The sequence below is a fragment of the Hoplias malabaricus genome, chromosome 8 (assembly GCF_029633855.1).
Source record: "Hoplias malabaricus isolate fHopMal1 chromosome 8, fHopMal1.hap1, whole genome shotgun sequence".
In the NCBI taxonomy this organism is placed as follows: domain Eukaryota; kingdom Metazoa; phylum Chordata; class Actinopteri; order Characiformes; family Erythrinidae; genus Hoplias; species Hoplias malabaricus.
In genome coordinates this window covers 19,250,895-19,264,012 of record NC_089807.1, presented here as the reverse complement: position 1 = coordinate 19,264,012, position 13,118 = coordinate 19,250,895, and the positions used below count along the sequence as shown (strand labels likewise).

The 13,118-nt window shown below is 38.9% G+C and overlaps 1 protein-coding gene across 1 annotated transcript; it reads right to left on the bottom strand.

Moving 5' to 3' along the window:
• Nucleotides 1–2,330: 2,330 nt before the first annotated feature.
• On the bottom strand, nt 2,331–7,003 carry commd8 (COMM domain containing 8). The gene is made up of 5 exons (XM_066679847.1): nt 6,900–7,003; nt 5,828–5,983; nt 4,723–4,875; nt 4,420–4,575; nt 2,331–3,132 (listed from the first exon to the last, which is right to left on the bottom strand). Exons 1-5 carry the CDS (start codon nt 6,942–6,944, stop codon nt 3,112–3,114), a joined length of 531 nt encoding a protein of 176 aa, XP_066535944.1. The 5' UTR covers nt 6,945–7,003; the 3' UTR covers nt 2,331–3,111.
• Nucleotides 7,004–13,118: the final 6,115 nt, after the last annotated feature.

The following is a 13,118-nucleotide window of genomic DNA, read 5'->3' as shown; positions in this document are numbered from 1 at the left end:
ACGCTGAACACCAGATTCCACTGGCAAACTGGCAGCTACCATCTTCTGACTGGAGATGACATCTGGCTAGATAGCAACTAGCAGCTGCCAGTTAAAGCCTGAAACCTTTCAGGAGTCATCATGCTTTGCCTAACTTTCATTCATTCATTATCTGTAAGCGCTTATCCAGTTCAGGGTCACGGTGGGTCCTGAGCCTACCTGGAATCATTGGGCGCAGGAATAGGCAGGAATACACCCTGGAGCCAGTCCTTCACAGGGCAACACACACACTCACACCTACGGACACTTTTAGAGTCACCAATCCACCTACCAACATGTGTTTTTGGAGCGTGGGAGGAAACCCACGCAGATACAGGGAAAATACACCACATTCCTCACAGACAGTCACCCGGAGGAAACCCACGCAGACACAGGGAGAACACAACCACACTCCTCACAGACAGTCACCCGGAGGAAACCCACGCAGACACAGGGAGAACACACCACACTCCTCACAGACAATCACCCCGAGCGGGAATTGAACCCACAAGCTCCAGGTCACTGGAGCATCTCAATTTGCCCAGCCAAGGTGAAAAGGAAGATAAAACTTTATTAGGTTAGCATTCTCTGGTTGAACTGGTCATCTATATCACGCAGCTGTAGGCTGAAGCAAAAGGGCTGAGGGGTGGAACTGCAGCCTGAAGAAAAATGTAGTTTATTTAAGAGTTGATTCTTCCCCCATCATGCACTCGGATGGACAGGTTTCTCCTGGGGGTTGGCCTAATCGAGATTCTGGCATATAGAAAGTAAAGACTCAGCTGGATCATTGAGGAAATAACAAAATTACTCCTACTCATATTCTGTACCTCTGTGGTCAGCATCAACTTTGTTTTTAGATACCACACTACAGTGCGGTTTATGCCTGTGGTTCTTAATGCTGGTGTTCTTACCGCTGTCTTACATAAAGTGGCAGCCGTGGCCTCATGGTTAGCGAAGCATGGTTGGGACTGGAAGGTCATTGGCACCATCCCCATGACTGGGAGGGAAATTAGAGATGGTGGGAATGAAGAAACAGTGCTGTCCTTCCTGAAATCATGGCTGAGGTGCTGTTGAGCAAGCACTCAAGCCTCAACTGCCCCCCGGGAAATGAGAATGGCAGCCCAGTGCACTAGTGTGTATTTGTTTACTGTTATAAAAGGTTTAAATGTGGAAGACACATTTTGTTGTAGGTTGTAGTTAAAAACATATAAATGTTTATGTTTGTAGCGTTTTCTCTGCTTCAACTGAACCTGTGTCCCTCAGGAAGGGCTTGTTCTTTAGATTGCAGCAGAAATATTTGTTTAATATGAGTTGCATTCTGTTTTATAATAATATTGCACAAAGTTTGTTTAAACAAGCTAGGAATGATGCTAGGATCATACATAACCCAGAACAAGGCCCTGGGTGAAATAGTAGCAGTGAGATGTGAAGATGTCTATATGAATAATGTATTTATGGAGTTTTTCTGTACTCTTCAGTCATGCTACAATGAATCTGTGTATCATCTCTACACTCATTCTTTGGAAAAGTTACTGGAAACCATCAGGAAATCTATATATTTTTTTACATTAACCGTGCATTAGCAAGCAAAGTGAACAGCCCACTCTGTTAAGAAGGCATTCATTTCTGTTAATAATTCTCTCAGTTACAAAAATAATCAACTTCCTTATATACGGGGTGGGCCATTTATATTGATACACCTGAAACTACGGATACTGGAAGCCTGTGCTAGCATTTCTCCTGTGGTGTTGCTATCAGTGTGTGAAGAGTGGAAGAAGAGAGTTGCATTGACAATCCAACACAATGGGCAGCACTTTGAAAACATTTTATAAGTGCTCAAAAACTTGTAAATAGCTCATGAAAGAATAAAGTTATGTTAAAACCAATAAGTTTGAAATTCCCAATAAGTTTGATGTGTCACATGACCCTCTTCCCATTGAAAAAACAAAAGATGGATCCAAAAAGGCCGACATCAAAATGGCCACCAAGGTCACCACCCATCTTGAAAAGCCCCCCCCCTCTCATATACTGATGTGCCACAAACAGGAAGTTAATATCACCAAATATTGCCAGTTTATTACGGTGTATCCGTATAAATGGCCCACACTCTAGAGACGTATAGAGAGTATTACGTATATAATACATTTCTAAGCAGGATTGCTTTAAATACCACCCTTGTGTGTGGCTCTTCTATAGACTCCCTTCTTTCACTGTTTTTTTTTTTTTTGTCTTGCCAGCTGCAGACAACAGAATGTCTGTGTTTATTGGGAACTGCTGGGTCACATAGCGTTATTGATACAAGAACTGGAGAACACCACACATGGAGCATTTTATTAGTGAGTGAGTGAGCTACAAACCAGTTCCACAATGTGCAACACATTTAAATTTGTCAAGGAAACAACTCCATTATCTTAACAAGCCTGCCACAACAGAATATCCTGCAGATTACTTCCTTAAATGGAGAAAATTTGAACCAAATGCAATAAAATATATTCGGACACTGCTGCTATTTTAATATATTAACCTACATTTCCCGCTTCTTTGTTATTATGGTTAATTGTTTAGCTCCAGTGGGTGCCTTTCTTTGTCCGAAAGATAAAAGGGCAAAGCTTAAGTAACAAACCATCACATTATTTGTATTTTTAATAAAAGCAGAGTTTTAAAAAGACATTATTATTTCATTAGACAAAACACTATTCTATAATCATATACAGTTGTAGACTTAAGTCTATCAATCTTCTCTATGACCTTGAACATACTGAGTCTCTCTCTGCCACCAAAAACATACAGCTGTGCCATGAGGGATGTCGATATACTGTACTGCTAACAGGACTTTGACTTTGGCCAACCCAAGCTCTAGTCTCAGCATCTTACACAAAAATACTTAAACATATTTAAAAAGTCTCTCTTTGTTTTTTTGGCCCCAACAAAAAGTATATATGTTGAAGTTATGTGTAGATTTCTGATTGGAGCATGGTTCCTCATCCTGTTTGTAGCCATGTCCCAAAAAATGAAAAGAAAAAAAAAAAAAACGTCTTGTCACTCCATTCATCTGTTCAGGTGCACAGCCATGCAGCTGTTCAGGTGCTTTGTTCATTTCAACTGCAGGAGCACCTATAAAAGCACACATGGAAATAGCTTAGAAACAAGACATGCATGTTTTAATAAAATATAAAATTAGCAAAATGCTCTGTAAAGTATGTATCTATATGCAGGATAGGCCTGCATGTATTGAAAAATATGTGTTGTATAATAACATTATATAATTTGGTATTACAATACGACCAGCAATAATTAAGTACTTCAATATATTATTTTTTTTATTACACTGATGTATAGTCTATAAAAGATTTTTCATGCTGAATATCATGTGTATCCGATTCAGAATCTAGCATTACTAGCCAGGTATTGTGTACATTAAAAAAATCTATATGTAGTTACACAGTAACTCACAGACCACAGTGATTATTTTATTATTATAAATTTTAACTCGTAAATGTAACATAATATTTTATCCTGAGCAAGGCATACGAGGGGTGTTCAATAAATTCTCAGTATAAGTGTGACATAAAACACAGAAAAAATGAAATATATGCTCCATCTTTACTTGAAAAAATATAATATATTACTCATGATTTGCTTCTTCAAATTTGAAAACAGTTAAAAAAAATTGCTAAGTCTGGGCTCTAGGCTGGAGGACTAATGTCTTGGAATCCACAGCCATGCACAAAGTGATGCTCAATTTTCGTAAACACACTTGAATTACTTATAACAGTTGGTTTTCATAGTGAATGCAATAATATAAATGTTCATTAAAATGTTACTTCCTAGAACCAATATAAAATTACCTTCAAGATCAATACATTGTATTAATACTGAGAACTTACTAAATGCCCCTCATATAAGTAAAAAATGCAAACCTAGGGTTTGTGATAAATACCAATTGCAATATTGTATTCTGTGAGTTGTCCTGATCCTTTACTAATCACATTAAATCAAATCAGGTTTATTATCACATCACATAACACAAATGTAAGGTGAGTGGAACATTTGGGTGCATAGTCCCCCACAGTAGTATGTATTGATGTATTATGTACAATTTATTAATTGTGAAAATGCATATGGAGATAACCATAAAAAAATAAAATAAATGGTACCGCCCACATGACTGCCATATTAGCCATCACTGAGGTTACAGGTAATATACTTTGACAAAAAATAAATTTGTCTCATCAGTTCAACAAACATATTAAACAGAAAGGAGTTGGGGGGAACAAATTAATTCCCAAATACAAGTGTTAATTCAGGGCACAAGTGCAGCAGTTGCAATGAACAAAATATAAACCAGGCTATAGGTAGTGCCCTGCATGTGTGAATGAAGAAAGAAAAAACATATGGTACCTTATTGGCAGCCTCTAATGCACTGATGAGTGTGTGTAGCTCCTCTTTGTTCATTTCTATATTTACAGCTCTTTGGATTCCATTCTCTTTCAGATCCAAACTGAGGTTCAACAGAGGAGTGTTTAAAGATGAGAGCTTATCACTGGACAAGGCAAGCTAATGAGAAATGAAAAAGGGATTGAAAATAGACCAGAAATATATATTGTTTTTTAAACAGAACAATCCCAGTGAATAGACTGTGCAAGATTAACCTGAGACAAAGCAATCAAACAGGGATATTCAATATATATATATATATTGTACCTTCATCTGCCAGTTGAAATCCTGCAGCTGTGTGCTGGAAATTCCATTGGTTCTGTCCACCAAGGCTTGTCTGATCTCATCTTGCCTGACATGAACACACTGTAGAATAGCACCTGCATATGCTGGGTCCAAGTCACCCAGCATTTCCTGTAACTAAGTAATTACACAACTTATAAAAAAAAGTTATGTCTCTGCTATGTATTAGAGGAATATGTCTTAACAAGTATATATCATAATATCAGAATTATATTAGTGTCAGCAGATACTTTCTTTAAAAAAATATGCATGAGACAGATGCTTAAAATACATCAATACTTTAAACTGATATCCATTATAATGATAATGATGATGGAGATGGAGATATTTTGTATGCCAGAAGAGCAAAAATATTTCGGTGTCACAGGACAACTGTGTTAACATCTGCATTGTATTAATTTTACTGGATTTTTATCCCTGTATAATCTAATGTTGAATGATTTTGAGAAGTATTGGGGTTGCCATTTAAACTGTAATTATTTTCAATAAAAATAAAGTCCAGGTCTGTTTGTAATAGGTAAGAAGAGCAAGATGATCTGGTTTTAATGTTGAATGTTAAATGTAGAGTGACAAATTGCCATTTATTTGTGTTGTTGTCATGTTTTGTTTTTTGCCTTTCACTAGTATTACTCTTTTACAGTTGAAAAATGTCCCCAGTTTTGTCCTCAAAATTATTTAATATTTTTTATCTTGTGGAAGTACACTACAGTTAAAATTACAGCTCTTTCAATTTGTGTTTCTAATATACAACAACATAGGACTAACCTTTCAGCCCTAGTATATTTAATAAGTTTTGCATTTCTGTACTAATGATCTAGATGAATACAGTTCCAAAATCTACATTATTTAAATGTTAATGTCAATATCAACACTGGAAGGAAACCTTGATATTAGATATCAGCACTGAGGCACAATTCCTACCGTCATCTTTGTCTAAGTCTTAATTAATCAGAACTGATCATATGAAAACACACTGGGTTACATTATAAATAAACAACTGAAATGTCTGTGCATGTCTTAGTAATAATATATACACAACATACGCACAAGGGCATATAGAAACACTTACCTCTTGATCTGAACATTTTTTTCCAACAGCAACTCGGAAGAGTTTGGAGAGAGAGTCCATTAACTCTCCCCACTCTGTCAGGCTCCATATTTGATCATAGTCTACTCGCCTTGGGTAGCTCCGGCCACACAGTCCATCCACAACTCTGTGCAGGAGCTGAAAAAGTATCAACAATGCTATTTTAGCTGACCATATGAATTAGACAATGTCAAAACAGTGAATGATCAAAGTCAAAACATAATTTACAGTTGAACAAAATTTTGTTGGACTTTTGTCATGGTAAAGCATTTTTTTAAAGGAATGTACATTTAAATATAAAAAAAATAATGAAAGTTATTTAATGATATATTATAAACGTCCTATAAGAACCATCACATACATTCAGACATAACCATGGTTTTAATAAGAGGTAATACAGGATGAATTTGTTACCGTTATATGAAAAAAAAATGTCAAGACAAAACAATCATCACTCAGCTGCTTGTAAGACTGAATGTTTAGTGGCAGCTGTCACAGACAAACTGGCAGATAGCACTAACTATTGTCAGCTGCAACAGCTATAAGGCCTTACTGCCAACTGGCAATAACAGAAAACACTTTATATTGTAAATTCAGATATTACTGAAGTTGTTTGCAAGAGATGGTGCATTGGCATCAAATAAACTAGAAAATTGCCTCCTACAAAAGGAAGTAACCTGTTTGATTTTTAGAGAACCAAGGTTCAATATTTAGTTGATGCTTCTGTTTAAACACAGGAAGCCGCTCTATTGATTTGCAACAGAGTGTTGAGTAAGAACATGGAAGCCGCGATGTGCTGTCCCTTCTCTGCACTTTGGCCACCCTAGACCACGTTAAGATCTACGTTACTCTACACTGGTCATTAAAGAGACCATTCCACAGACTCTGAGAGGGTACAGTATAATTAGAATGGCATCTAAGCATACGCTTGCTAATACAGTTTTTCTCGCTAGATTTGTCGACACTCTTATTCGTATGCGTGCTCCTTCGTTTGTGGACGGCTTTAGTGTGTTCATGCCCTGAATCCTGTATGTTAATGTGCTGTTTTACTCACTTTAGGACACTGTGCGGGAGAGAGTTTTTCCAGCAGTTTGACCATGCTAATATTTTCAGCTCCTCGTTCTCCTCCGCTGTCAGCTGACACGCGTGTCACGTGACGGTGACATCGCCGAGGCTCATCGCGTCAAACAAAATTATTTCCAATATACGGTTACGTTTTACAGATGCAAATATTATTGTTGCGTATGAAAATGATTCATATTAAAACCAGAAACGATTTGGCATTTTAAACCGCTAGAGAAAAAATAAAATCAGGATTTTGGCCGAATCCCAAAATATCTCCCTACTCCCTATGTAGTGTACGTATTTTCAAAAAGAGTGGCTTTTAAAGAGTACTTACTACGACGGAGTTTTAGGGGAAAATAGATATATGAATAAGATTCCGAGAATAAAGTCAGAATTCTGAGAATAATCTCGGAATAATTCTGAGAAAATAAATGGCCAGTGTAATTCCAAGAATAAAGTCAGAATATTTAGAGAAACCTTGTTTAAGGTTATAATGTGTAGACACAGTCTGTGCGCCATTGAGCGAGTTGTGAAAGAAGCAGTCAGCGAAGTGAACACAATTATTTATTAAATGCATCCACACGACACGACGATTAACCCCCGACAGTCCAGCCCCTGACTGCAATGCATACGGCTTTAGTTTATTGTACGACTTCATGCATTTAAAAAACAGGTCCTTGCACCGTTTCAGGGTTTAAATACTAATCACAATCTGGTCCTGATGTATGGAGTGTTTTTTATGGCAATATATAATTAAATGGATAAAAAAGAATGAGTTAAAAGGAGAATTAATTCATTAATTAAAAGTTTCATTAAATAGTTAAAAATGGAAATAAAAGCTTAAATAATTGTATGTAATTATTTAATCGTGATTTAAATGTGCATCTTAAATATATATTTTAATTGCATTATTTAAATCATTGATTAGTTATTTAACTATTTATATATTTATTTCATGCGCCTTGCACTATGAAATAATTAAAACTGTCAACATCTAAATCTAAATCTAAAACGGCCTAAATCCGATCCGACGGAGCAGCAGGGGTGTTTCTTAATGCCTCTTCAATTAAATGTTCAGCCTCCCTTAAGAGTTCAGGGTAGCTTCGCCCTGAACTCTTACTTTCGACATTTTGGCTTTTTATTTATATATTTATATAAATATATTATTTATTTATATTATTTATAAATATATAAATGGTTAAAAATTATTAAATGATTTAAATAACACAATTAAAATATATATTTAAAATGCACACGCACATAAATCACATACAATTATTTAAGCTTTAATTTCAATTAAATAATTATTAAAAAAAAACATTTGATTAAATAATTTTCATTTTAATTAATTATTTCTTTATACATTTAATTATATAATATTGTCCAAAAAACCCTCAATACTAATGTGGCCGAGAATTGATTTATTCATGGAATCTCTACCATATGGATTACGTGCAGTGCATTATTCCGACATTATTCTCAGAATTATTCAGAGATTATTCTCTGAATTCTCTGAATATATTTTTTTCAATGCTGTGGCCCTAAAACTCCATCGTAATTAGGAGTACACAGAGGATTTACACTTTTCAGTCATGTGATTCCAACAATAAATGGAGGCAAGGACTCATCATTAGACAAAATTTCGAGAGAAATAAACAAACAGAACCTCAACGTATATTTGAAGTGATACTATGTTATAGGGAGCAATATTCATTGAACTGTAAGATTAGCTCTGCTTGATTTTAGCATTAGGGTCAACCTCGGTAACATGTTCCACTGTCATCTGATTCTCTCTATTAACCTATGAATTTACCAAGTAAAAACATTCAGGACATATACACTTCTCAGCGTTAACATTATGGATGTTTACTTAATGTAACTTTAGATTTAATGCCGGCTGGCAAACAAATATTCATGGTGGGCCCTTACATTGTTAATCATCCCAATACAATTTAGCACATACAGAAGGACACTAAAACTCTGTGAAAATAAGCAATTTTCCTTTCATATTAAAAACAAATCAGATTATGAGTTATCATTCATTCATTGTCTGTAGCCGCTTATCCAGTTCAGTCCAAGCACGGTGGGTCCGGAGCCTACACTGAATCACAGGGTGCAAGGCAGCAAGACACCCTGGAGGCCTTCACTGGTCTAGTGCCTTCACAGGGCGACACACACTCACACATTCACTCACACCTATGGACACTTTTTGAGTCGCCAATCCACCTACCAATGTGAGTTTTTGGACTGTGGGAGGAAACCGGGGCACCTGGAGGAAACCCACGCAGACACAGGGAGAACACACCACACTCCTCACAGACAGTCACCCGGAGGAAACCCACGCAGACACAGGGAGAACACACCACACTCCTCACAGACAGTCACCCAGAGGAAACCCACACAGGCACAGGGAGAACACACCACACTCCTCACAGACAGTCACCTGGAAGAATCCCACGCAGACACAAGGCGTTGGAAGGAGCTCTTTGAGGAACTCCTTAACCTGAGAGACATGCGTCCTGTGCAGGAGGTAGGGCCAGAAGTGTCTGTGGAGTCAGATTCCATTTCCTTGGCTGAAGTCACTGAGGTGGTGAAAAAGCTTCGCAGTGGCAAAGCTCCAGGAGTGGATGAGATTCGCCCAGAGTTACTGAAGGCACTCAAACTGTGGGGCTGTCTTGGATGACACGCCTATACAATATTGCATGGACCGGAGAAAGTGTGCCAATTATCGTGGCATTACACTTCTCAGCCTCTCAGAGAAAAGTCTATGCCAATGTGCTGGAAAGAGAATCCGTTCGATAGTCGAACCTAGAATTTTGGAGGAACAATGCGGATTTCGTCCGGGCCGTGGAACTATGGACCAACTCTATACTTTTTCACAGATGATTGTGGGGGCGTGGGAATTTGCTACTCCACTCTACACATGCTTTGTGGATTTGGAGAAGGCATAAGACCGTCTTCCCCCAGAGATTCTGTGGGAGGTGCTCCGGGAGTATGGGGTGCCAGGGTCGCTTCAGCGAGCCGTGCGGTCCTTGTACTCTCAGAGTTTGAGTTGTGTTCGCATCCTTGGTAGTAAGTCAAGCTTGTTCAGTGTGGGCATTGGACTCCGTCAGGGCTGTGCCTTATCTCCACTCCTGTTCCTGTTATTCATGGACAGGGTGGCGCGGCATAGCCTGGGGCAGGAGGGCTTCCGTCGAGGAGCTCAGGAGGTGGCATCTCTGCTTTTTGCGGACGATGTTGTTCTTCTGGCTTCTTCGCACGGAGGACTCCAGCGTTCACTTGAGCATTTTGCAGCCGAGTGTGAAGTGGTCGGTATGCAGATCAGCACCTCCAAGTCTGAGGCCATGGTTTTCTCCCAGAAACAGATGGCATGCTCCCTTCAGGTAAGAGGTGAGAACCTGCCCCAAGTGAAGGAGTTCAAGTATCTCGGGTTCTTGTTCACGAGTGATGGGAACAGGGATAGTGACATTGACCATAGGATAGGTGCAGCATCTGCAGTAATGCGGTCACTGTACATAAAGCAAAGCTCTCAATTTACGGTCAGTCTACATCCCCACTCTCACCTATGGTCATGAGCTCTGGGTAAAGAACAAGATCGCGGATACAAGCAGCCGAAATGAGCTTTCTCTGACGGGTTGCTGGGCGTACTCTCTGTGATCGGGTGAGGAGCTCAGTGACTAGGGAGGAGTTCGGAGTAGAGTCGCTGCTCCTTCATGTTGAGAGAAGTCAGTTGAGGTGGTTTGGGCATCTGATAAGCATGCCTCCTGGACACATCCCACTGGAGGTATACCAGGCACGTCCAACTGGAAGGAGGCCCCGGGGTACAGCCAGGACACGCTAGAGGGATTATATCTCCCAGCTGGCCTGGGAACGCCTTGGGATCCCCCAGGAGGAATTGGTGGATGTTGCGAGGGACAGAGACGTCTGGGCTTCTTTGCTCGCCTTGTTGCCACCGCGAACCTGAAATGGAAAAGCGGAAAAGAAGATGAATTAAAAGATGAATGAATTATATTTTCTAATTTTCTGAGATAATTTCTTTTGAAGTTTTCATTGGCTGTAAGCATTAATCAACAATATTAAAAGAAATAAATACTTAAAATAGCACTCTGTAATGCATCTACAGGGGTTGGACAATGAAACTGAAACACCTGGTTTTAGACCACAATAATTTATTAGTATAGTGTAGGGCCTCATTTTGCGGCCAATACAGTGTCAATTCGTCTTGGGAATGACATATACAAGTCCTGCAGAGTAGTCAGAGGGATTTTAAGCCATTCTTCTTGCAGGATAGTGGCCAGGTCACTACGTGATGCTGGTGGAGGAAAACGTTTCCTGACTCACTCCTCCAAAACACCCCAAAGTGGCTCAATAATATTTAGATCTGGTGACTGTGCAGGCCATGGGAAATGTTAAACTTCACTTTCATGTTCATTAAACCAATCTTTCACCAGTCTTGCTGTGTGTATTGGTGCATTGTCATCCTGATACACGGCACCGCCTTCAGGATACAATGTTTGAACCATTGGATGCACATGGTCCTCCAGAATGTTTCGGTAGTCCTTGGCAGTGGCGCGTCCATCTAGTACAAGTATTGGGCCAAGGGAATGCCATGATATGGCAGCCCAAATCATCACTGATCCAACCCCATGCTTCACTCTGGGCATGCAACACTCTGGGTGGTACGCTTCTTTGGGGCTTCTTCACACCGTAACTCTCCCGGATGTGGGGAAAACAGTAAAGGTGGACTCATCAGAGAACAATACATGTTTCACATTGGTCACAGCCCCAGATTTGCACTCCTTGCACCATTGAAACCGACGTTTGGCATTGGCATGACCAAAGGTTTGGCTATAGCAGCCTGGCCGTGTATATTGCCCCTGTGGAGCTCCCGACAGACAGTTCTGATGGAAACAGGAGAGCTGAGGTGCACATTTAATTCTGCCGTGATTTGGGCAGCCGTGATTTTACACAGTTAATCCTGTGGTATGCTGACATTACCCTGGATACCGTGGCTCTTGATACATGACAAAGACTTGCTGTCTTGGTCACTGATGCGCCAGTAAGACGTGCACCAACAATTTGTCCTCTTTTGAACTCTGATATGTCACCCATAATGTTGTGTGCATTGCAATATTTCGAGAAAAACTATGCTCTTACCCTCCGCTAATTAACCCTTCACACTCTGCTCTTACTGGTGCAATTAATGAAGATTGGCCACCAGGCTGGTCCAATTTAGCCATTAAACCTCCCACACTAAAATGACAGGTGTTTCAGTTTCATTGTCCAACCCCTGTATATAATATATGAGTTTCACCTTTTGAATTGAATTACTGAAATAAATAAACTTTTTGGTAATATTCTAATTTATTTAGATTTGCTTTTTTAAATGCTTGTGAGGACCAGGTGTACTCACACGGATAGGACTGTTATATTTGTGGTATAGTGATGACATTCCATTATTCCTCACAATTTCTAAAGCTTTTTAGCATTTAATTATTTATTTTTTATTTATTTACCTATTTACTTATAAAACCTGATACTTTAATGAGAAAAAATTAAAGGGTTAAATTATTTAGCTTTGATTTTATTTATATATAAAATACGTTACACATTATTTTACATTTGCAGCATACTCATATATAAAATGAATAATAAAAAGGGCAGTGCCCTAGTATCCAGCCACCCCTATCGCTGGCAATAGATTTAAATCATCTACAAGAAACAACTAAATTCGAACAAGAGATTTCTAAACAGGAAGCTGCCTTCAGTCTTGTCATGACCGTACAAGGCAATCCATTTTTGATGCAGTTTTTTAGTCATATTCGTACATTTGTCTTCCTTATGTACAACAAACTTTGGTATTTGATACAAGCTCCTTGTGGTTTATCAGCTGAAATGATTTTGAGCAGCTGTAAACAACACAAACAGTAGACATGTGATTATAGCTCCCTAGGTATAAAATCACTTTTTGCTCTATATCTGCAGTTCACGCAGTGACATGATGTCATTTGCAAACAACCTACACTGTCAGAAAAATTGACACTATGATGGTACCTTTTTCTGCCACTGTGGTTGTACCCTGAAGGGTACATGTCCTGTATTTTTTTAATTAGGGAACATTCATTCATTTGTTCATTCATTCATTCATTATCTGCAACTGCTTATCCAGTTCAGGGTCGCGGTGGGTCCAGAGCCTACCTGGAATCAT